This window comes from Sabethes cyaneus, chromosome 2 (genome assembly GCF_943734655.1).
Source record: "Sabethes cyaneus chromosome 2, idSabCyanKW18_F2, whole genome shotgun sequence".
Taxonomy (NCBI): Eukaryota; Metazoa; Arthropoda; class Insecta; order Diptera; family Culicidae; genus Sabethes; species Sabethes cyaneus.
Genome location: NC_071354.1, coordinates 188,082,724 through 188,109,501, shown reverse-complemented (window position 1 = coordinate 188,109,501; position 26,778 = coordinate 188,082,724). Strand labels below are relative to the sequence as shown.

The window sequence follows — 26,778 nt, the reverse complement described above, 5'->3', positions numbered from 1 at the left end:
TCAATGATCAACCGAACAGTGTGTGTGTGATCGCAAATTAGAAGCTATAAAAATAAATCATTGTCGCCGGAAACTGCGCTGAAGATAAGCAGTGACATGTTGTGGGCAGTGCATTGTGCCAGACGAGGAAACGCCAAAGTTATCTAGAGAATGTAGACAAGTGTTCAGCATTGAAAAAGTGAAAGTGAGTGAGTCCATCGTAAACGGATTCAAGTGAAGAACTGTCAATCATCGAATTATCCAATAAATTAAGTGATCAGTAAGGCGCACTGCGCATCAGCATCTGACAAAATGTCGACTTCATCGGCCGGACATGAGGAGGAGCGAAAGCCGCTGATGGAGGAGTTCTACCGGCAGCGGCGGATTCTGCTCGGCTGCACCATGCTTATAGGCGTCGCTGTGATAGTATGGATCATTGCCATCTCAACCGATCATTGGTTCATCGTAACAGGTGGTCAAGGTTAGTTTCTAGTGTACAACCGCCGTCGTCGTCTATCCGACGGTTATTAGCGTTACTGCATATTTCGGTGCCACACGGAACGTGACGAACATTTTACAAGCTCGCCACACTGTCAATCCAGACAACGAGAGGGGGAGGGAATAAAATAAATTAGGGGATATGTTGATTTCAATTTTGCCACGCGCTGTGTTTGTGTTTCACAGTGAATCGGTTGGTCACATGGTTGGTTTAATTATAAACAAACCGCACATGAGTGATGATTCGCTCGATTAAAAATATGGGATTTTTAGTACTGTGTAGTACATTTTGGGGCATCAAACAGTTGTTCACAAATGGGAATGTGGGAATGATAGTGGTGATAGCAATGTGCTATCCAAGGTTCGTTAGTATTGTCGTTCAACCGAAAAGTATATATTATGCATAATGCCAAATTCATAAATTAAAACATCAATTTCGTTTTTGTTTTATAATTCAATTACAGGTTTCCTGTGTAAAGTAATAAATGGGAACACACGACTGATATATTGATATATCTGCTAATAAATAATTATTTGATTTACAAATATTTCCAAATAAATATTTAAACGGCAATACCTAAACAGTCATGAAAACTGACTAACAGTCTTGTGTAACCAATTTGTGGGAGGACGACAGTTTTTATTAACTCTTAGTCTTGAATAGTTCTGAATTAGGTTTCCAATATTTTGCAGCTAAATCTAATAATAATTGTATGATTTCAGATGTTTCGCAGGATTCCATTTGAAACATTTTCCTTCCATTCATAAAATTGTAGCAACATTCCCATAAAAACCGTATCAACTTAAACACATTAGTGTTGTGTCGAGACCTTCCGCGATAATCAATAAGGACTAACCATAATCATTTAACGATGACCGTCGTAGGATCATTAAGAAATTATTTTCAAAATAAGTAGAAAGGTCTATAAAATCAGAATCTGAAGTAAAAAGATAGTGGTTTATCAAAAAATGAAATCATTTGTGTCCCCTTCACTGACTGAAATGTAACAAAACGTGCCATTTTTTCACAGTTTTACTTTGTTAACATGTAACATCTGAACTTTGATCTGAAATACGTCAATTAATTTTTTTCAATCTTTCTTTCTCTAGAATCGAGCGAATACGGCGTTGCTTTTAACAAAAACTTGGGTTAACATAAACAGTGAATCAACCGTTTATTGGCATTTCTAGCATTTTTTACTGCACGTTGCTGTATATTGGGCTTTTGACTGCATGACTGTTGTAAATTGGCTAATTGTAGTTACTAGGCAATACAGTTCTAGCATAATACTTCTTTATCGACTATCTTCACCGATTACCGACATGCTACAAAAACGCATTGCCAGCACAATAAGAAGGTTTAGCAGTAAAGTAGCCGTATATTTTGCCTAAATCGTTTTAAAGTAGCAACGCTTATTGACTTTCCGAAACTTGAATTGAATTGACAAATTTGGAAAAATTTTAATTGTTTCCACTTTTATAAAAAATGTGTGTTCTGTGATGCGTTCAAGAGTTATGAAGTTATGAAAATCAAAAATTTTCATTGGAGTTTTATGGGTTGGTGAAACTTAAATTTTCATAAAAGTTGATAACAATTTTCATAACAGTTGTCTTCGTTTATGTGTACTCTACCAGTCACCAAATACTTTGTTCTGGTAGAATTTATGATAAGTCCTATCCTCGCAGCTTCCTCTTCAAGATGCGTGTATGCCTCTTTCACAGCTCTACGGTTAACACCGATGATATCGATGATGTCCGCAAACCCTAGGAACATGTCCATCGAATAGCACCTGCTAATACAATGTTGAACAGCAAATGCTTTAAACCATCTAACGATACAAACGAATCCGACCCAAGTAACCAAAAGTTCCGATAAAAGGGGATTTTCTGGCTTAATCAGCCAACGAAATGATCATGAATAGAACTCTATTCAACTTCATTTTTAAGTAATTAACCGTACTTTCAAGTTCGTATTTGATGTTTAAACTTCGAAGGGAATACAAAGTAACTTCTAACAGAACTAGAAAGTTCACACAAAATTCACTTAAGGCGCTATATAGAACACTGTACAGCCCAAAAAGAAACTCCAAGAATTTTCAAAATAAAAAAGATTGGGGGAATATTTTCCCACTTCTTCCTGTTTTGCAGATTCATGACATTTCTCATTAACTAAGGTATTTAATTTCGGTTAATAATCGACTGTTTTTTTATAAATATTAATTTATTGTAACTTACCACACACCACCAACATAAATCTCGGGGATTTGAACTCGAGTACTTTTTTTCGGTTACTTAGGCGCATACCACTGCTCCGTTGCTGGAATATGCGATTTGCATCGTTTCCCATGAATCACATGAACCGACATTACAAAAGTTAGGAGGAAGCGGAGGTAGAAAATGGAAAAGTATAAAAATAGAACTACAAGGTCTGTTTTATAAACTTTTGCCAAAGTTTCTTCAGAAGTTGCTTAGCGCTCTATGCAGCGAGCTGAAGGCAACTTTGAAGTTCGGTTAATTGCAGGTAAAGCTGCTTTGCAAGCTATATCTCCATAGACATAAAGCTTGTTAACCTTCCTTAGACCCCATTATCCGAACTCTAAGTTACTTTCAAGTTGTATGTGGAACTTTCAAGCTGCGTGTTGGACTTTCAAGTCGCTACAGATATTAACGGTACTTTAATGAGAATGAAGTTCGGTTTACAAATGTAGTGTCTGGTTGTTCAGCAAGAAAGTTCTGCGGAACCAAATTTGAACCAAATATGAACTTTCAAGTTTGTTTCTTAAGTGAAATTCGAACTTTTGGTTGCTTGGGGATGTCTCACCAGCTGTTCTGACGCTTGAATTTGAGCCAACAAGGTTAGCACGTATCAACTCATTCAGTTTTGTTGGAAAACCATATTCCAGCATAATCCGCCACAGCCCATTTCATTTAACTGCATCATACGCCGCCTTGAAGTCTAGAAACAAATGGTGAGTCTGCCAGTTGAATTCCCGGAATTTATCAAGGATTTGTCGCAAGATGAAGGAAGGAAGTACTATTTCGAAACTCTCAAAACACATCAATGACACGGGTGGCATAAGAGCGTGCTATCAGAATGTGCGAGGTTTAAGATCTAAAGTAGACGGGCTGTTCCTTGCATTTAATGACTGCAGTTATGCTCTAATCATGTTAGCTGAAACCGGATTAGATAGCTACGTCAATTCCCTTCAGCTGTTTGGATCCGCTTTCAACACTTATCGATGTGATCGTAGCTAAAAGAATAATCACAAAAGCTCTTTTGGTGGTGTATTGATTGCCGTTGCTGAACAGTTCCCTAGTTCGCTGGCAAGAAGTTTTTGCTTGTAGCAGTTTACATCCGTTCTGAAAAGAAGCAAGATAATCAAGTTCATAGACGAGCATACCCTCTCGATCCGTGAGTCAGCTGAGAAAGGGGCTTCTAGCAACAGAATTTTGATTTGCGGCAAACAATTCCTTCCTGCTGCTAGTGCTTCTGTGGTAGATAGACTGGAATTCTCAAACTTGAAACATGTAAATCCAATGAGATATTGCCTTGGATGAACACTCGACCTCGTTACTGCCTTTCTGAGCAAGAGATCTCTGTGATTTGGGCAATATCTCCGCAATATCCGCACCATCCTTTACTGGATTTATTTTTGCCTATAGCGGTACATCCCGTGGACCCTCTAGCTACCCATGTTGGAATGGCACCTCTAATATCGTCGTATAAACATTTTGAAGCATTTGATGAACCTTTCTTCCCTGGACTGGGCTTCATTATTGGGCGAGATGGACGTGGATGATATGACATTGCAGTTAAACCTCCCGTAAACCCTGCCTGGAGTAACAGTGAGCTGCGCAGATTGAAACGGCATCGGAACGAAAAACAGAGCCTACTTCGTAGGCAACGAACACCGCTCCAAAAATGAAAGTGACAGTTACCGTAAGCTGGGTAATTCTTCCTACAAATCCTATGTACTACGGGTGCAATTTGGTCTGCGAAATAACTCTTAAGCTTTTGGATATTCGTCAACTCCAAGAGGAAGAGCTCTTCCATTCCTTCTAGTGTAATCCTGGGCGGAACGGAGTCCTCGACAATTACCGAACCTTGCGAATTGTTTGCCGATCATTTTTCTTCTGAGTTCCTAGTGGCTGTACTACACAATCTGATACTAAAATAGCTGCGTCGGAAGTCCCTGGTGGTGCTGTTGATCTGGACGTTTTACCATCAGATCCAGATATGGTTATTGCAGGGTCCAAGAAATTGAAGAGCTCCTACTCACCTGGTCCCGATGGTATATCAGCTAATATTTCCTGTCGCTGCGCTACTGCTCTTGCCCTGCTGAGGGGCATTTTAAACGGATTTTAAACAAATTATTTAAGCAGCGGAAGCTTTCTACGCTGTACAACTGGACTTATGCCGGATCGTTCTGTGTCGACTAACTTGATCGCATTCTGCAGATAGATCTCAAATAGAAGTCGGAACGAAAGTCGATGCTGTGTACACAGATATTAAGGCCACGCAAGCACACAAAACTGCTTTCTAAACTGGGTGTATCTGATAGACTGACTTCATGGTTTAGCTCATACAGACCGTTACTTTACGCGTCAATCTGGATTCCACAGTTTCACGTGCATTCATGTATACTTCAGGTGTCCAACAAGGCAGTAATTAGGGGCCATTGATTTGTGCCAATGTGCTTTTACGACATTGCTATTCTTCTGGGTTCCGACGTACTGCGTACTGATATATGCCGACGATCTAAGGATCTAAGTAGTCGTGAAATCTGTTGACGATTGCAAACACTGCTTGACATCTTCGCTGACTGGTGCAACAGAAACAAGCTAACAACAAGCATCGTTAAAGTTGTTTATATGATCTTTCAAAGATTGTAATTTGCCTATCTCATGTGACTATCGGATAAACGGAGCTGTTCTCGATCGCGTCGATCAGATTTAATGATCTTGGAGTTTTCTTGGATAACAAGCTCACGTTCAACCAATAGTAAACTGCTGTCACCGCTAGAACTTCGCAGCAACTTGCATTCATCACAAAAATCGCTCTTGACTTTAAAGATCCGCATTGCTTGAAGGCATTGTTCTGCGCGGTTCCAACCTGATCGAGCCATCGTGCACGTTGAGCCCCTCTATTCCTGGTGCCGGTGGGGTTCTAGAAGTGAACGGATTTCACTACACAGTCGTGCGATATCCTTGCGACGTGGCCGGCCCACCGTAGTCTCCCAACTTTCGCCTGGTGTACAATGGGAATCTCTCCAAGCAGTGCCTGTAGCTCGTGATTCATACGAGACGTATGAAGACGCTACTCTCCGCTTTCCGTTTGCACTCCGCCAAAAATAGTCCACAACACCTTTCGTTCAAAAACGGCACGTGCACGTAAGTCTTCCGTAAGCAAAGTTACTGTTTCAAGTCCGTAGAGGACTACCGGTCTTATTAGCGTTTTGTACATCGTCAGCTTTGTGCGGCGGCGTATGCTCCTAGATCAAAACGTCTTGCGGAGGGAACAGTAGGCTCGATTTCCAGCTTGAATGCGTCGTTGGATTTCCTTAGGAGAAGGGCGGTAAAGACGGACTCTGCGGGAAAGACGGACACTTGTCATATTTCATAAACAATAATTTTTTGAAGCAAATCAATGATGGGAAATGTTTCTAAAGACTGAATTAACACTTTTGAACCAAACTGCCGATTTGCAGCAGCGCAGCTGTCAAATTTATAAGCAAAACAAAGAAAAAATGCGTATGTACGCTAACCGATGTAATATTGTGTGTGAAGAAAATAGCTGGTAAATCGTTAAAAAACAACATATTCATGCTAAACTGACGACATTGCGTTAGTTTGATCCTTCACTGAATGTTCATTGGAAACCTGGTGAATTTTTGAATATTCAGAACAAAGTTATTGACGTTTGAAAAAATGGTATCCAAGTCGGGAAAGACGGACACCCAACGGTAGGGAAAAACGGACACACAGATTTTGAACGCATTTTGCCCAACCACGATTTAACATTGCAAATACTTACATATTATATATGTAAAAGTAACCAGAAGTCATATAACAGTTGGAATAGGCCAACTTTTAGAAACGATTAATTCGTCACCAATTAAAGTATTGAAGGGAACCATTTTATTTTCTCGTTCAAAGGGGGTGATCGGGAAGGGGGTTTTCCCAAACCTATTCTTTCCTAAATACATGATGAAATATGTTAATCTTTCTTAATACACGGTTTCTAGTAATGATGTCGAGGGCGTCTGCAAAGGCTAGGAGTTGGTTACTCTTGCTGAAGATCGTTCCTCTCATTTCGATGCCCGCTCGCCGGATCACACCTTCAATAGCGTATTAGAGTAGCTTTGATCAGCCGCGTCAGTTTGTCCGGAAAACCGTACTCATGCAATCTGCCATAGCTGTTCGCGTTCAACGGTTTCGTATGCTGCTCTGAAATCCTCGAAAATATGATACGTGGACACGTTGTACTCTCGAAATTTCTGAAGAATTTGTCGGAGAGTAAAAATTTGATCCGAAATAGCGCGGGCCCCCGCCTGATACTGCCCTACGAAATCTCTTGCTATTGGGGATAGACGACGCAACAAAATCTGGGAGAGCACCTTGTAGGCGGCGTTGACCAGCGTAATGCCGCGGTAGTTACAGCAGTCTAGCTGGTCGCCCTTTTTGTAGATGGGACAGACTACGCCTTCCATCCACTCCTCCGATAGTTTCTCTTCTTCCCAAATCCTAGAGGTATCCACGCTAATTGGAAAATATTCCATGAAGACAAGGGGCCTCGGGATATTTTTCATGGTATAGCGGATTCACGTGATTCATCTCCATCTTACTATACGAAACCCCTGTCTGGGGTGTGGGCGCAGATGGCCCTCTGTTTTTGCGCACTCTAGGGCGCTTTATTCTTGGACCTTTTGCGGTGGTGTTTAGAGACACAGTTTCCGTCAACGTTGTCGTTTGTTCTGCAAGAGAGATTGCGGTTATTGGTCAACAGAGCGAAGGGCCAGTTTGCTGGCCTCTTCCTGTGTATATCTCTTGCTAAGATACAGCTTGTGCCGCCTTTTCTGTTTACTGGAAAACCTCATTCGCGCAACATGAGACGTTGGTGTCCCGTCGTCGTCTGGCCATGACGAAAAAGCCTTGGGTTTATACCGCCTTAAGACATTACCCTTCTTTATCGACAGACTTCGCAGCCGGCTGTTAGAGTACAGGACAGTTACGAGGCTAGTGCAACAATACTACTGACTCTATCTAGCCGAGATTCGAACATATGGCGACTGGATTGTTAGGCCAGTATCATACCTCGAAACTAACTGGGCGATTTCCTTTCGCCAATAGGCGGATTAACTCGGGCTTTTGTAGCATCCGAAGAGCATTTCAACCATAAAAAATCACCAGCGTCGCAATCAATTGCATTATGGTGATCAATGGTTATCCGTTTCTTTGAGAATAAGGACAAGCCTCTCCTGTGAATCTTGTTTCCTTTCCCGGACTGACCGACCGTAATTCAGCGCTAGTTGAAGCAAAGAATTTTCATTGCGTTTTCTGCAAAACTTGGCAAGCTAGCAGTGGAAACCTGGAAACTTTTCTAATATAGAGGAGACATATGGTGATGATTGTTTGTCAGAATGTCAAGTCTACCGGCGGCACAAGGTCATTCCAGAACGCCATCATACTTTTCGCCTCTGAAAATTATTTATGTTTCATAGCCTTGTTGGTTGTTGGTAAGTGAGTTTAAAGTTAGTGCCACTAAACAACCAGCCAAACGATGGTCTGAGTTCAAAAGTGCTCTCACACACGTCACATTTTATTAGTGATGCTCGTTGATGGCCGCTCAGCATCTAACCGAATATCCTGTACCCAAACCCTATATTCTTCGTCCACAAATTTTGGAAAAAGCATTCCAAAATTATACTAAACATGTGGCTCGAGCTAAACAAAGACAAACGGTAGTCAAATATCCTAAATCATCAACACTAGATGCTTTTCTGTAAAACCAAAATTCACATATCTCTATTTTTGTTTCCAAAAAAGCAATGTAAAAAAAATTTCTTCATTTTTCATTAAATTAATGTAATAAATTGGCCTTTTTTAGTATAGTGAAATTTTTAAAATGATTAAAAATATATCAGCCAAAGTTTTTATTCCACTTTCTAGGGCTTAATTACATTCCTGGGCTATGACAACAATTATGCAACGTTCGTATTTCCGCATCATTATTTCGAATAACTTTGACGCAATCCCTAATGGCTTTATGGCATTGACAGTCAAAGACCACAAGACAGTGCAACTAGAACATAACCAACAAATTTTCCCATGTCGGAAAACAGAATCTCATAATGCTACTGGTGGCAAAAGTCACGAGCGACGATGTGATTTGGCAAACGTTACATTATTGTTTCGGACGCGACGCAGCAAAAAAAAAAAACGGTTTGAATCACTGAAATGCATTATGCATTTTGTTCGTAGGAAGATTAAGCCAAACTGTCTGCCCATGCAAAAGAAGAAAAGTGGAACCGAAAGTTTTTTACTGGTGTAATTTATTTTTGATTTACTGCTCATTACATTGTTTATTATTGGACCGGCTCGTTCAGACAAGAACATTTGAAACGGCATAAAACGGCGGGTGCAGCGCAGCGAAATAATTTGACTCTTCGCCAGCCGGTTTCGATACAAGAAGGCTGCAGTTCTGATTTGATTCACATGACTGTTGAATTTTTGTCTCAAATTTAAGGGAATTTGGTTTGAAATTGGTCTCATGTGACATGTGACATAAAATTAAGTTTGCTATGAATGACCATTAACCAAATAATAGCGTTCTCATGTCTATTTTTTTCCTATCATAAACGGTCATTGCAGGAATCTTCATACCAGACACCAGACGCTACTTCAAATCGTCACATTCAGGGCTGTGGAAGATATGTCGGTACGGTGTGACACCCACCGTGCTAGCCATCTCGAATGCGACCCGCAATTTCACCACGCTATCGTACATCAACGAGAACCGGATCGCCAACATGAAAAAGACAATAGCCAAGGAGGACTACATTCAGAGCTTCCTCGCGGAAGACCTGCGGGTAGATAATCTGACCGATATCGATGACAACTTCCGGCGGCACCTATTCGCCAGCTGGATTACTGATAACACGGACTACTTCAGCGAGCTGAAAAACGTGTACCACGAGCTTACGGCTCGGCACAGCCAGCAGGAGAGCGTTTCAGTGCAAAAGCTGAAAAACCCGCCACTTATGATGCTGGATCCAACGGATATCAGCTCGCTGAAGCAAACGGTTGGCGTTTCCGGTGCGCTGACAACGGTGACAATCAACTCGACCGAGATTAACATCCTGGTGCCGCAGACATTACGGGAAGCCCTGTTCGACGAGTGGGAGCACAAGGCGGGCGTGGTGTACCTGCTGTGGAGCTTTTCGAAAGCAATGGCCATTCAACCGTTCATCACTAGCGCCGACGGTACCAAATATATCATTCGGCCGCCGCTGCCACCGAAGAAGGGCCGCATTGGCAATGGATATGAGTACGTTCCGTTCAGTAAGTACTAGCCGGCAGCAGGTACGTTGCGTCTCCATTGGGTTGCAAACTGATGGAGACGCAGGCATGATTTATTGGTTTGAGTTAGATGCTTCCTTATGAATTTCACATTCCACAAACAGTTTGAATACAATGGCTGGTTTCTACTTTCAACTACTGGTATTAACTATTTCAAAAAACATTCATGGTTTATTCATGACAACATTTCTGATGACCTCATAAATTATATATGGCCGTATTTGTCATTCCAACTTGTCACAAGCCGAATGATGGCAACTATTAAAGTTTACGATTTGACAATAAAAAGCAACCTAGCAAGGTTTTAGCAGAATTCTGATCTATCACTTATTTAGAAATTTGCTGCCATCTAATACATACTCGACTTTGCTTCTTACTATTTTCAGAGAAATGCAAGCTTCACGATCTTTTCCCCACAGATGAAGACATCCGACAAGATCCGTCCATCGACGATGAAATATTAGGTAGGATATTTTAGCGCTCAACTTTGACTGCGACGTAGTTAATCAACCGAGTTTGCAGTAGTAAATGAACGCATGCCATAATTTAGCCAAACTAATAGACATAATAATTTGTTAATCCTGTCAAATTTCGCTGTAAACATTTTTCCTGACTGGTTCCACGCACGCAACCCGATTGGCACAACCCGCAAAATCAAAACATCCACATTTTCACGCGCATCCACCTCACCATGCAATCTTCAACAATCAAACGGCACACAGAGAGAGGAGATCCTTTCTACGTTTCCGAATTCAAATCCCAAGGTATGAACCACTGTCAACACTAATCAACTGTGCAGTAATTTTGTCACGTATCTCGTTGTATTGAACATTTGCTCTGTCGTTGAAGTAACCGTACCGGATTAGCTGGTGATCTTTTAGCAAGCATGAACGTTTGTCCTCGATGTGCCTGCTTCCCCTTTGGCTGCCGATATTTCAATTGCTACTTCTCGACTGCTCCTCGTTTAGAGCAACGCTATGCAGCTACTGGGGAGTGTGTCTATTTATTGCTGCGAATGCCGTAGTAAATGTAAACAGTATCTATTCTTAGTCGGTCTATTATCTTTACTGTTTGCTTTTCTATTGAACTCGCCAAATTTGTCTTAAACTCACTCACACTAACAACAGTCGCCAGTTACCTTTCGAAGAAGGTAATCTGACGTATTTAACGATTTATTAGGCTTAACCAAATTTGCAAGACCGCCCCGTGTGCTGCACAAAATAAACTAATTATTCTGGTGAATCGCTTAAAAATGCTAATAATAGGTTTATGATACTTGTTGAAGAGACTCTCTAATACAGGACACCTGCAGGAATGCGTGCTCGCAAACGCGGTTCACGCGACCCAAAATAATATTTCCAACAAGTTGCAAATTCCAAGAAAAGGCGGACAGCGCGAGTGGCGGATGCAAATTGTTTCTGCCAGCCGCGGAGACATATCGCCTCGCCGAAAACAAATAATGTATGTTTATGTAGGTATATATGAAACAATCAGTAGCGCGGTTTCATCCCGGCTGCTGTTGCTGCTGCTGGTGCTCGTAAATTCTAAACCAAATAGCGATGGTGAAAAGTTGTACACGTTCTCATAATTTACTCTATCGCACCCCGTTGTCCCCGTTGTTGCTGTAGCGAACGTTGACCGGTCAAGCCAGTCAGTCGCTTCGCAAATGTTGACTGTCGTTTCGTTTTTATTTAATAGCTCAATCAGAGATTGAAATGCATAGCGACCCCGTACGGTTGATGGTAGAACTATGAAAATTTTGTTTTTGGCTCTGTAACGTTATTTCAGTTTGAAATTGTAGTGGACGGGACATCTGCTGGTGTTTATTGCAAGAAAACTCGCTCTGTCACTCTCTCATCGCAGTATAGGTAGTCACGGGACAGTTACTGTTGTTCGTAGGATTTTTTTTTTTCCGAGATCAGGCAAGCGGCGAAGGATGAGAAATCCTAGCGTTTTGACTGAACTTCTAATAGAGCTACCAAATAACCCCCCCGCCTCGTTCTACGCCAAATCCGACAATATCGAGGATGGAACAAACTGTAACGAAGGCTAGTCAACGAGCCGATGTGACAAAGCAAGCTATCCGCTCAAAACTTGACCCTACAGCCTATTCTGTCAAGGCTGTTCGATGCAAAGAAAATGGGGACGATGATGTTCTATGCGAAACGAATGATCTTGCTCAGAAATTAGTCAGTGCTGTTGCAGTTATCCTGTCTGACAACTACGAAATTTCAATTAGGAAACCTCTGAAGCCGAGAATAAAAATTATTGGAATTGGTGACTTGACAGCTGACGAAATCGTTCTCAAACTGAAACAGCACAACAATCTTCCGCTTTCCTCGAATATCAGAATTTATTAGAACCGTCTGAAGAATGCCCGGTAAATGGGTAACTACTCGATTTAGCAATCAACCGAATCTTCCGTAGATGGTACTGGTTCTTCACTGGGACGCAACGGTTTTGGTACTATGGAAGTCACTGGTCTACCCACCACAGTCGCGCTACTGCAGCCTTCGTTCATCAGTTGTCCCGGCCCTGTGTGTGCTGTTGGAGCAGTGGTCTTCCAACCTGAGAAAAATGGCAAGTACAACAATTTAACGACCATATGAGCTTGTGACCCGTTCACCAGTTCCAGCTACCTGATGACCCATTATCAGCCTGACCTGACGACCCAGTATCAGCCTGACCTGACGACCCACAATTTGCCTGAACCTGAATTCCTGTTTTCGGGACGCAATAGTGTTGGTACCATAGAAACCCCAAGTCCCCCCGCCACAGTCGCGCTCTTCCCGTCTTCGCTCAAGAGTCGTCCTGACCCTGTGTGTGGGTGTGGAGGAGGGGTCTTCCGTCGCTTTACTCAAGGCAAGTACGATGAAGTCTCGAGCCATTCTTCTCCTGAATTGTCTCATAGTTCACTGTGGATGGCCTGAATGGCGGTAGCGACACGTTGGCCCCATCGGCAGTTGCTGACGTTGCGGTGGAAGAATACTGTTACCCTCCTTTTGCTACTGTGGACACCCTTCCACAATCCAGTTTCAAAACTATACAGTTCTTCTGAGTCAGCAGTTGTCGATGATCGTGAGATGGAACAGCTTTGGCTCAATGTGAATGGAGGTAACCGAACTATCTGTCTAGGCGTTGTTTATATTCCCCCCGTTTTCTCTACTTCGCCGAAGTGCATCGAGCGACATATAGATTCTACATTCACGATATCCGAGAAACTAGGACCATTAGACTTTCACCTACTGTTCGGTGATTACAACCAACCCGGCCTTAGTTGAAATTGCCTAGATTCTGGAAAAGTTCGAATCGGTCAGAGCAACTCAGTATTCACTGCTGCAAACAGTGCGCTCGTGGGTGGTATGGCATTACTCGACATGCAGCAGATAAATCCATTCACGAATAACCGTGACTGGGCCCTGGTCTTGGTGTTTGCTAATGTCAATGCAGTCAATCAGTGCGATGTAATTAAACCACCTGAAGCCATTATCAAAGTTGATCTGTTACATCCTCCAATACTTGTCACTCTTAGCTGTCCACCTCTCATTCGATAATCATAGTAATCATAGTTCATTTTAATTTGTTAGTTAGTAGTTTTTGACGTAGGACTACGTCTTATTTTAATAGAGTGGCACGTTGGAGAAGCAAAAATGACCGCGACACGACAAAGTGATAGATTTTGAACGCTTATAGCTCAGCCAATTCTGAATATATTTTTATGGTTTGCATACCATTCGAATCACAAAATATCAGCCTTTTGTATACTTTTTACTAGAAGATTGTATTTTGTATGTAACTTCTGGAATTTCCACGTAAAGTTGATCAATTTTTCAAATTCCCTACAGTTCAATCGTCGCCATAGTTACCATATGAAATTGGTATTAATAACATACAATCAATTTAAGTGAGAAGTGAGTGATTTTGTGCATCTGATTCTACAATGTCTCAATTGCTTCAAGCAAAATATATGCGTAAATAAATACCGCAAGCGAGTCCGTGAGCAGGCATTATTAACTGGACCAGCAAGAGGCCAGCGTTGACGGTGGCAGAGCATTGTAAATTCTACAATTTGAGAAGAAAAGGAAATCGTAGTGATTCAATGTATTCTGAAGTGGGCAATACATCGTTAGATGGTGCATCGCACGAAATAGCTGGTCCCTCCAACGTTGAAGTGTTGCGTGAGGTGACCGCTCCGGCGCACGTAGAAGCCAGCGTATCGCCTAACGTAACAGGTGAGTCCTATAGAAGCCGAAAAGATGTAAAAATGTAGGGTACGGGATCAGTCATCAAACATTTTCGGCTTGTTTATGGATTGCCGGATAGAATATTATAAAAAATAATGTAGGTTCAAAATATTAATATGTGAAATACTCGCAACCTGTGCTTTATTGTCATTGCTCAAATTTGAAAACGACTTCATTGGAAAGGTCTTGCTGGTCGAGGCCCGCTGTGTACTCTAAGTATGACGTTCTTCAGTCCGATTTGACACCTATTGAAAAGTGATCTGCAAATATTAAGCTAAGTAGTAGCATTTCGTGCAAACGTATACAATTTCCTGTAGTAGGTGCGAATGATTTTACTGTATACAAGAGTCAAGGCGGCACATTTTCTGAAATCGCGTACGAGTATGGCAAGGGACAGGAACAGCAGTTGGTGTACGTGGGAATGTCAAGAGTTACATCGATTGAAGGATTGTACTAGACGAATAACAGAGGCATATTTATGTTTTACCATGCCAAGGGAACTGCATCACCGAGAAACCAGGAATTACGGACGGAACTTAGGCACCTGGAAAACCACAAATTGGTTACTTTAAGTACTGAACTTCTAGAATTTATATCTAACGTAAGCCATTTTGCTGTACTGCTGAGCCTGAACGTACAGAGTCTAAACGTACGCACATTCAGCAGATATTTCAACCGATGCGGTTCTCAGACAGGCATATATCCTTGCGCTCAGCGAAACATGGATGGACAGTAATGAAGTTATTTCCATATCGACATTAGTGCCAGGAACTTTTCCTTACCAACCGGTAAGGAGATGACACCATGTACCTGATTTTAACGGCTAGTAAGTTTCTGATTAGCCAAATCAATTATTTTTAAATAATTGTTACTCTGTGGTGTTAATTCACCACTATCTTAACCAGAGACAATGTGATTTCTTCCCTTGAACCCTTTAAAAAATCCAGTTGACATATTCGGACAAGCGACATCAACTCGATAATGTTGCCACTGGAAATCAGATGTAAGAAAAAGAATGTCATTTATGATTATACCATACATTACTTTAATTCACAGTGTCAAACAGAAAACTTAAATTATCAGCATTATCACGATGTCTGATTTCGACCCCACGCTGCTCTAAATAACGGTTTAGCATGTGCCAGATTGCTTATAATTTACACGATGCGAAGTTCTGCAATATGTAATGTAATGTAATGCTTTTGTAATGCTAACACTATGCTTTTTCTCTACAGCACAAAGTAGCCAATCCAATCGTTTCAGTCAATTTTAAACTTTCAAAATGGTTCTTTTCAGAACCATCATAACTGTCAATGAAGAGTATTATGATTTCCAATAGCAATCAATTTTCTCATAAGTGTTTTTAGTAAGGTGTGTCTAGATTGGCAACTAGTGGCATGCAATTGTTCCTAACAGTTGCTGATGTTTCCAAGTAACTATGGCGACGTACCACAAATGTGCAGGTGGCGACAGAAGCAACATTGAGCTAAAACTAGCAACATATCGCATTCCCAACGGAGCCAAAATTACCCATTCTAAATGCACCTTTACATTAACTTTGCGTAGTCCTACGTTGAATATGCGGTCGTGTCTTATACACAACCCCTCTGATTTTTTTTATTTCATGTAGACCTTGTTGTCAGATAATCCGAAGAATAAATAATAATAATAAACATAAGCATATGATGTCGCCCGTATACTTTTAAAATGATAACTGGAAAAAGCATTCTTGGGCCAGTACACTATTCATCATTGTACAACCTTATCGGGCATGCTAATAAATACCGACGCCGACAATGTCTCTTAGCACCGACTAACTCGAATATTCAATTATTTCAATCGAGTACATGCTACAGATATTGCATCTCGGTAAGTGAGTTACTTATTCATGTCGGCACACGATGTGCTGCCTCAAAATGTCATCGAGACATATTGGAATACCTGAGTCTTCTTTCATAAAGCCAACATATTGAAAGCGAAAGTTATCAAGCATTGTTTACATCAGTATCAGTATAAATCAGTATAAAGAACAGTGTAACATCATTAAATTACACGCGCGAGACTGTGCATCGTGAGTTTAATGCATCGACAACGAGAACTATCCGAGAACGAATTCGAAGGCCGCCTTCCCGAAACAACACACCCCTGAAAGAATCGAATGCATGGTGACAAAAGCAAAAACTGTCCTTCCCCGATCATACCATATGTGTAACTACCGGGAACTATTTATCAGATCCGTAGTGTGACATTGCGGAAGCCCAATTTGGCGCCGCCTCATTGCCTGTATTCTCTCCAGGTTTATCATTTTTTCGTATTCGTGCCTCATCCAACAGCACAGTTCGCTGCACTTAACTTATATATTGAAAAATGGCCTATTTAGGATGGCGATGAAAAAAAAACAAAAGATAATTCAAAGGGACAAATTTTTCCGAAATTCTATGTTCATTCAGCCATCTATAACAGTGTTTCGACGCCCTGCCAAATGGCTTTACAACGGTTCACCGAAATCTATGCCATGGTCGATCAAAAGATAGCCGTCGGCATGTTATTCAACTCTTTCGTGGCGTTGGCGATTAGTTATTTCTCCACTTTGACAACAAACTTGTTCAAGTAAATGCTCTAATATTATATGATGCTGTATTGAAGTATATTGATATGATATATTACAACATCTTACTTACTTACTTATTCAGCCGAGAGCCGGGGTGGCTCTTGCCGTATCAAGAATTCCTTTCCGTTGTACTCGGTCCTGGGCTACTCGTCGCCAATTCGCTGCGCGTCTCGACACACGCAAGTCGGCTTCAACCTGGTCGAGCCATATAGCACGTTGCGCCCCTCTATTCCTGGTGTCGGTGGGGTTCTTGAAGAGAACGGATTTCACTACACAGTCGTCCGGCATCCTTGCGACGTGGCCGGCCCACCGTAGTCTCCCAACTTTCGCCAGGTGTACGATGGGAATCTCTCCAAGCAGTGCCTGTAGCTCGTGATTCATACGTCTCCGCCACTCTCCGCTTTCCGTTTGTACTCCGCCAAAAATAGTCCGCAACACCTTTCGTTCAAAAACGGCAAGTCTTCCGTAAGTAAAGTTACTGTCTCAAGTCCGTTGCTGACTACCGATCTTATTAGCTTTTTGTATATCGTTAGCATTGTGCGGCGGCGTATGCTCCTAGATCGAAGCGTCTTGCGGAGGGAAAAGTAGGCTCGATTTGCAGCTTGAATACGTTGTTGGATTTCCTTACTCGTATTATTGTCGGCGGTGACCAGAGATCCCAAATATACGAACTCATCAACCACTTCCAGTTCATCGCCGTCAATAGTCACTGTCCGTGGGAGGCAAACGTTACTTTCTCAGAAGCCTCTACCTACCATATATTTGGTTTTCGACGCATTGATTTGTAACCCTATCCTCCTAGCTTCCGTTTTTAGTCTGGCGTCGATTGCCTCCGCCGTCCCAAGGTTTCTACTAATTATGTCGAGGTCGTCTACGAAGGCCAGGAGTTCCTCTTGCTGAAGATCGTTCCTCTCGTTTCGATGCCCGCTCGCCGGATCACACCTTCAATAGCGATATTGAATAACATACAGGACAGTCCATCTCCTTGCCGTAACCCTCTGCGCGATTCGAAAGGGCTTGAGAGTGTCCCCGAAACGCGCACGTAGCACATCACTCGTTCCAGAGTGGCTTTGATCAGCCGCGTCAGTTTGTCCGGAAAACCGTGCTCGTGCATTATCTGCCATAGCTGTTCGCGTTTAACGGTATTGTATGCTGCTCTGAAATCCACGAAAATATGATGCGTGGGCACGATGTACTCTCGACATTTCTGAAGGATTTGTCGGAGAGTAGAAATTTGATCCGTAGTAGCACGGGCCCCCATAAAGCCCGCCTGATACTGCGAATTCTCTTGCTATTGGGGATGGACGACGCAACAAAATCTGGAAGAGCACCTTGTAGGCGGCGTTGACCAGCGTAATGCCGCGGTAGTTACAGCAGTCTAGCCGGTCGCCCTTTTTGTAGATGGGACAGACTACGCCTTCCATCCACTTCCCCGGTAGTTTCTCTTCTTCCCAAATCCTTGAAATCAGCCAGTGGAGTGCCGTTACTAGCGGTTCTTGGCCATTTTTGAAGAGTTCTACCGGGAGTCGGTCCTTCCCGGCGGCTCTATTATTCTTCAGCAGACCGATTTCTCGTCGGATCTCTTCGAGATCGGGAGCCGGTACGCTGTTGTCGTTTGTAGGTACTCAGAGGTTAACTTCCATTGCGTCTCCTGCTGCTATATCGCCGTTGAGGTGTTCATCGAAGAACTGCTTCCACCTGTCGACCACCTCGCGCTCGTTTGTGATTAGATCCTCTCACTCGTCCCTACACATGTCAGGATTTGGTGTGTGGGCCTTGCGAGTTTGGTTCACCTTCTCGTAAAACTTGCGGGTATCATTAGCCCGGAATAGTTGTTCAAGCTCGTCACGATCTCTGTCCTCTTTCTGGCGCTTTTTCCTTCTCATGATCGTGGTCAACTCATTCCTCGCTCGTCGATACTTGACCAAATTCTCTCTCGTGGATATGCTCAGATAGTTTTCCCAAGCTCTTTTTTTCCTCTCTATCGCTTCTTGGCATTCCCCGTCAAGCCAATCATTTCGTGCACTCGAGGTTTCCACACCTAGCACCGCGGTTGCGGCCTGGTTGACTGCCGAGCGTATCCTACTCTATCCGTTTTCGAGGTTCGAAGCATCTAGGTCCACAGAAGAAGGCAGAGCTCCATCCAGTACGCGCGCGTGGTTTTCGGCAGTTCGCAGGTTGTCTAGTTGACGAATGTTTAGCCGAGGAGGGCGACTTTGTCGTGAGGTATAAACCGTCGATAGTTTTGAGCGCACATTTACTGCTACTAGATAGTGGTCCGAGTCAATTTCCGCACTCCGTAGGGAGCGTACGTTAGTGATGTTCGAGAAAACCCGGCTCTCGATGAGAATATGGTCGATTTGGTTCGAGGTTCGTTGGTCAGGTGATCTCCAGGTGGCCTTGTGGATATCTTTGTGAGGAAAGAAGGTGCTTTTGATCACCAAGCCTCGGGAAGCCGCAACGTTGATGCATCGCTGGCCGTTATCGTTCGTGACGGTGTGCAGGCTATGGGCCCGATCACCGGTCTATACATTGCTTCCCTGCCGATGTGGGCGTTGTCGTACGTTGCCTCCAACTGCGCATAGAACCCTTCCTTCTCGTCGTCGGGTCTACCTTCGTGTGGGCAATGCACGTTTATGATGGTGTAGTTGAAGAAACGGCCTTTTATCCTCAACACGCATATCCTCTCGTTGATCGCTTTCCAATCCATTACGCGATCCTGCATTTTGCCCAACACTACGAAGTCCGTTCCCAGCTCGTTGGTAGCTCCACCACTCTAGAAAAATCGGGCTCTGCCGCCACGGATCCTCCACACCTTCTCGCCCTTGCGACAGATCTCCTGCAGTGCCACGATGCCAAACTTTCGGGGTTCTAGCTGATCGAGCAGCACCCTGTCGCCACCAACGAAATTTAGCGATCTGCAGTTCCAGGTACCAAGTCTCCATTCCATGTCCTTATTTCGTCACCTTGGTCCATGCTGAATATTCCGAGAAGATATTTCTTGACTCTTGTTGTAAGTTTTTTTTTGTTTAGATAGGTAGCCGTACTAGGGCTTACGCTTCCGAGTCTCGTGATGGGGCTGCCATCTTGCAGTGTCGAGACACTGATAATTTTTTATACGTGAACCGTATATGAAGCAAAGCGCATATTAAATTCATTAATATACAGGGTGTTCAATAAGTTCAAATACAACTTTTCATCGTTGTATAAGTGTGCATTCTGTGTATTGGTATTGGTGTCAGCTTTAGCCTTATCGTAGTAAAGTTGTTTGCGAGAGGTGAGCGACCCGGCGACATATTTCGGCGGGTGAAATCCCACGGGGTGAAGCGGAATTTTCTCTATAACACCCTCCGTCGATACCGGGAAACGGGCTCGGCCAATGACCATGCTAAATCCAAGCGGCCGCGTTCGGCGAGGACGCCTGCAGCCATCAAGGTGGTGAGGGAGCGGGTTCGTCGACAAATGAACCGCTCGATCCGGAAGACCGCGTTTGACCTGGATGTGCCGATCGGGACTGCCCACACCATCATGGTGAAGGACGTGGGATGCAAGCCGTACAAGAAACGCAAGGTTCACGGGGTAACGGAGGTTACAACGAAGAAGAGGCTGGGCAGTGCAAAACTGATACTTTCGCGGCACACTGGTCAGGAGTTCGTGTTTTCTGATGAGAAACTCTTCATCTTGCAACAACCGCACAATGTCCAAAATGATCGGCTGTGGGCGCCGACGTTGGCCAGCATCACCCGTCCCACATAAACATCCCGCGGTTCCAGCTTCCAGAGCTCCGCGTCGGTGATGGTTTGGGGGGGCGTATCCAAGCGTGGGAAGCTTCCACTGGTGTTTATCGAGAAAAACGTGAAAATCAATGCCTATAAGACCGATGTTCTGGAGAAGGTTGAGGCCCCGGCACTTCATGACCTCTACGGGAAAGATCATTACGTCTTTCAACAGGACGGTGCACCAGCCCACACGACGAATATCTTGCAAGCGTGATGTCGGGAGAATTTGACTGATTTTCTCGATAAGGCTGGGCGTCTCAGCTCCCCGGATCTTAATCTCCTGGGCTTTTATGTACGCACATGCTGGCCAAGCAGAGCGAACATAAAGCGAGCACTATGGACCAATTTAAGAAGCTCATTTCCAAGATCTGGAACGAGATGCCCATGGACCAGGTGCGTGCCGCGTGTGATTCTTTTGAGAAATGTCTCAAGCTCGTCATAAAGCACACAGGGGGGGGGATGCTTCCTCCAAATATGTCGTAAAGGTTCTCAATAAACTGAAGCAGTGTTTATAAAAATTGACTTAGAAAAGAATATCTTGTATTTTCATTGTTTAACCACATTTTTATAGTGTATTCGAACTTATTGAACACCCTGTATAGTCAGATAGGTGTTTTAAATAAATAAGTAAATGAGCACTAAAATGAATACCTGTAGGAAGCCAAATACCCAAGAGTAATACAACAAAGGGAATGATTAGATCAGGACGGATGATGGGGATGTGCCGACTTCCACAATTTAGGTTAAGTATTCGACGCCATCAAGCGACAAAAGAATAACAAGGCAGCTGGCAAATATGGCACCGCACCGAACCTTATCAATATGGGCCCGCATAGACTGGCCCTTATACTCTGCACTAGAATGACAGTCGACTACCGAAGGAATGGAAGAAGGGTGTAATATGCCCGGTACACAAAAAAGGCGACAAGATGGAATGTAAAAACTATCGAGCGATCACTATTCTCAACGTAACTTATAAGGTGCTTTCTTAGATAGCTAGCTATCGCCACAACAAGTAGAATTGTTTTGTGTGTGGACGATCAACAGTGAACCAAATCTTTGTATTGTGGCAGATCCTTCCAAACTGTCGAGCACACCAACTATTTATCGATTTGCAAGCCGCATTTGATACAATCGACTATGAGGAACCATCACACTAGAAGAGGTTATGAAAGGTACGAGCTTTAACATACGGGGCACGAATAAATCCTATCAATTGATCTACTTCGCTAATGACGTGTGCATTGTCGGGAGGACGCTCCAGGCTGTTATTAGATATGGAATATACCAAAATGAACATTAACCAGAGAAGGTTAAAGGTTTGTGGTGAATGCATCAAAAACCAAAAACAATAGTATTCCAATTGACGAACTCAAGTACAGAAATCTGCAGATGTATTCCGGCCGGATATCGTACTTACTACAGACTCTAAAAGACCCTAAGATCCAGTAAGCTTCACCGCCATGCCAAGTTTTTTTTAATATTATTTATTTATCTGTAGTAGGGAAAAGCCGATGGGAGTAGTATTCCTTTGCGAATTATTCTCCCCAAAGGCATAAAACCTACCCTTCTTTTAGAATAATTACAGCAAACTGTATGCTTCAAGAGAGAAAATATCTCTTTGAAGGAAGCATACTATCTTATTCTAATTACATATTGAATGTATCATGCACACCGGTCGAATGTCGAATGCAGACCGGTAGAAATGGACAATGCTCGATGGGGACAAGCAAGCACTGGCCATTTCTGAACGTCCGGTGCTTTTAGCCATCTTTGGCGGAATATGTAAAAACGGTGTATGAAGGAGAAGGAAGAACCACAGGCTGGCACAACGCTACAACGAATCCAGTATCTAGTTTCCAGAATAAATATACTGTATTCGTTCATACATTAGCCGATCACTAATCGGACGTTTTAATTACGAAATAAAATAGAAAAATATTCAATTATGCAGGATATGTACCTTTTAGCCAATTGAAATAGTCTTATACACTTAATTATAGCTAAACAACTGGACCTGTGTTTTTTTTTCTCGAGCTAAATCATCATTAATATGCTAGTTATCATCAAATCGCATTACCGTTTAGCCGCTAAACAGTGCATAAATCACTGATCATAATGATCGAAGTTGAAATTTTGTTAATAACCTTACCAATAAATGTGGGTTTTATTTTACTAGTGCTATAAAAAATTTTCTCAATCTTTTAATAAATCTCATAAAATTTTATTCTGTTTCGTTACCCTGCAATAAACAGCACGTAAGTCGTATTATATGATGCTGTCTACAAACCGCTAGTGCTTGAAGCAAGGAATAATGACCAATTGCACCTATTACCATTGCAATAAACACAGGCGAGCAAAGTGCTAATCTGAATCCCACTGATGTCTTTCCATTTATTTACCATTAGTCCCTAACGTTGCCGGAAAGCATTCTCAAACGATCCTCTAGCCGTAGCAATTGTTTGTTGTTTAGAATACTAGTTCCACTTGTGCCTGTCAATCACCAAGGAAATTCATAAGCTATGGGAAAAGTGTACTCATCAATGATCGTCTAGGCAGGCGCTAATTTCTCACATATCTCATTTGCATCTAGTATTATAATTCATGCTAGTGCTCGGGTTAACCATTAATTTCTGAACCCACCAACTTGCCACGCGTATTTGGCAGTGACTGGATCAACGAAATTCTGCTTCGTGTTCCTTCCCTGGTAATCATTTATGAGACACACCGCCGCTAATATGTTCACATCTGTTTGTTTCTTCCGTCGATTTTGATGTCCCGCACGCCGAAAAAAAAACCACACCACACCGCACCGCACTTCGCCGTCGCAGATTACAGCCGCACGGAAGCATCGTTCGCTTGCATCACGCTTTTCATCATGGCGATGGGATTCGTGTTCTCCGTGTACACCTTCATGAATCCGCGCTACATGTTCAAACGGCTAGCAGGTGGCATACATTTCATTTCGGGTAAGTATGGGTTCTCGCGAACTCAACTCCCTGTTTTGGGGTGGGGCAGAAACCTGGCCGCGGTCAGGTAATTTAGGAGCTAATTAGTAAAGCTAGCTTGGCGAGGCGATGGTGGAGGCCGAGTGTTCTAAAAATAGAAATCTGTAACGAGAGTAACTACTCCGTTAAACATAGAAGGAGGAATAAAGCAGTTTGTATTTTAGCATACTAAATTCAAAATTAGCTAGGCTTTCATTGTATGATCACTACTTACGAGCAGTGAAGTTGAAAAAAATTGCTGATTTATTTTTCCGTTATTTTATTCTATTTATTTAGCGTCTACAAGTATTGTGGTAATTCAGGTTCTCATAGCATCAGTGGAGTACGAAAAGGAAAACATTTCTTACACCTTCCCGAAAGGCGCGAAGTATAGGTACGTATAACTCAGTTCAGTATTACTCAGCCAGGAATACTGTTAAACATTGTACTTAATTCTTCTCGTCATTTTAGCTGGGGTTACGGCTTCTACCTCGCTTGGGCCGTGTTCCTGTTCAATCTGTACGCCGGTCTGGCCTTCATGTGGTATTCGAAAAAGAAGAAGGGCAACAAGGCAGCCACCGAAGAACTGGGAATGGCCGATGAACCGATCAATATCGGACGGTAAATGGTTTGTCCGGCGCACGAGTGGCAACCAACGCGTCCACAATTTAGGCTGACGATCAAATCGAATTGGTGAATCGCTTGACTCTACTCATCATTAATGTGTTCCTTCTCTGACGATCTTTCGTGTTAATTTCTCCTCGAGCAGTAACGATAGAAGTTTATTAAGAGATACTACTTAAGAATGTGCAAAGACATAAAATGTAAATATGTTTTATACTATGTTAAGACGCAATAATAATGCTAGCTCCGTTTCCGAATTGTTATTATGCATTAAAGCAACTAAATACTTTGCTCGTAACAGGAAAAGTGTAAAATACGAAGCGATTATGAAACCAACAAGACATTTTTTATAATGACACACAAAATGTGAATACTCATTGCGAAAAGCTGTATGTTTATGCCATTTGTTACTTTTTCTAACTGTTATTCGAAATAAATACTATACAACAAAACTTCTTTCAATACCCGCTGATGAAACTTCCACCGAAAGAGTCTCAGATTATGAGCACTAAAAATAACTCGAAATGTATACAATAAATATTTACCAATTGCTAAAATATTCAACATCCACAAAAAGATGAATCGATAACTTCTAGTGGATAAGTGTGCATAAAGTGATAACAAAAATGGATTGCATACGAACGACTAATAGGAAACAATCATATTTCCTTTATATTTCAAAGTTTTAATTCAGTCAGACGGTTACGTTACAATATGACTTACCCTTGCTGACGCATCTAACAATAACATCTATTTACAAAGTTGTCCACAAACTTGGTAAACTGCAACACTTCCTCCGTCTTAATTGCCTCGATGAACGCATTTCAAGAATTATGTTCTGCTTCTGAAACAGATTCCGTGACTATCTCGTACTCAACGTCAGCCTCCTCGTCCAGGTGTTCGATGGCGTAGTACCCTCGATGGTCGTGATAAACCGGCTCAATAACGACTTTTGTTGTAATTGTCTTCCGGGCAGAAGGTTCACTGATTTGCTCCTCTGGTTCTAAGTCACAATCCGGGATTTCAGTCGACGGAAGCTGAATTGGAATTACCGCTTCTAGAGAAATAAATAGCAAAATGTTAGTTTCAAATAAGCGTCCTGCGCCAAATTTAACTTACCTTCGCCCTCTATGATACTACGCACTAGACCTATTTGCCTTTGAAGGGTCCTGATCGACGGCAACGGAAAGCCCCGTTTGATCAGGGCATTATATCCTCCCGGGCATGCCTTCCAGAGTTGCTCACATTCAATGATGGTTTCCGGGGACCAGTTTTTTACTTTGGTGACGGCGCCGGTCAACAGCTTCATCTGATCTTCACGGAACAATTTTGATTCAGCTTTAGATGTTAAACAGTGCTGTAGTCTGCAATATCTACTTTTCCATCGTCCGGCAATTCTGCAAACAAGTTTATTAGGTAGTTTCTTTTTTGCTTGCAATCGTTTTTTGCTTACCTTTTCTGATTATCGACTTCTCTTCGTAAGCGAGTGATTTCTGCTTGAAGCTCACCTATCTCTTTACGTCTAAGAGAAAAATCTTCACTTATTTCTATTGGGTTTTCTTCGTCGTCGGAATCTGCTTCCGGCTTCGGATCTCGTCTGGTCGGTATGTTTGGAGCTTGTCTCGTACCTTTGCCATCGGGGAAATGAAACTAACGCATAAGAAAATTACCATAATTGTTCAGACTAATTCTACTAGCTAGAAGGAACTTACACTGCACAGTCGACTGTTGGCTAATTTCATAAACGGTATTTCATCGCTGTGCCGAACACAAAATCGTATCCACTCCCTGCGGATTGCTTTATTCTTCGGAAAACGATAAAAATGCAAATCTGGATTACTTCTGCGAGAGCGATTGCAGTATAAAGCTTTGCATTTCATTTTTTCACTAAACACAGAAAACTGGGTGGAATTTAATAACCATCGAACGTTAATCAAACAAAATCGAACTCGGAATATTTATAAACATTTAAAACACCTCCAGGGCTAGACTCAGGATTGACAAATTCGACAGAAACTTATGCGCTGACGGTGGTGGTCTTTGGAACTAGCCGAACGGCGAGAAATTTGACAGTTTGCTTGAAGAATCGGAAAAAAGTTCATATTTTTAATTTTCTTAATGTAGTGAAACAATGTACAAGTAAAATTATTATTGCAAAATGTTTAGAATTCACGCATGTTTGAAAAGTTTTCGAAACGTTTGTTTTCGTCAAATCAAAAAAACAAGTTCATAGGGTGCGCACTTTGTGCGTATGTGAAAATGAATAGAGTTACCAAATATTCAGATTAAAAATGAACTCGCCCAATCTGAACGAGATGTTTTTCATATTAGCGGGGGTTGAGTGCATACGAGAAAATAATGTTTTTAATTATTTGTGCTGACGTAGATGGGCCTGTCTCCCACATCTACACTGCACTTAACTGCTCTTGTGGTGGCGTTACACCAATCGTAAGGATAACAGTTTCCGAGCGGACGAC

The 26,778-nt window shown here is 42.4% G+C and overlaps 2 protein-coding genes across 2 annotated transcripts; one reads left to right on the top strand and one right to left on the bottom strand.

The window, feature by feature from the left end:
* The first annotated feature begins 291 nt into the window (after positions 1-291).
* LOC128737856 (uncharacterized) lies at positions 292-24,302 on the top strand. Its single transcript, XM_053832590.1, has 7 exons — positions 292-460; positions 9,349-10,038; positions 10,443-10,520; positions 10,779-10,820; positions 23,522-23,659; positions 23,975-24,071; positions 24,149-24,302. Exons 1-7 carry the CDS (start codon positions 292-294, stop codon positions 24,300-24,302), a joined length of 1,368 nt encoding a protein of 455 aa, XP_053688565.1.
* Positions 24,303-24,972: 670 nt separating this feature from the next.
* On the bottom strand, positions 24,973-26,218 carry LOC128737846 (uncharacterized). Its single transcript, XM_053832581.1, has 4 exons — positions 26,014-26,218; positions 25,755-25,951; positions 25,421-25,698; positions 24,973-25,358 (listed from the first exon to the last, which is right to left on the bottom strand). Exons 1-4 carry the CDS (start codon positions 26,179-26,181, stop codon positions 25,126-25,128), a joined length of 876 nt encoding a protein of 291 aa, XP_053688556.1. The 5' UTR covers positions 26,182-26,218; the 3' UTR covers positions 24,973-25,125.
* Positions 26,219-26,778: the final 560 nt, after the last annotated feature.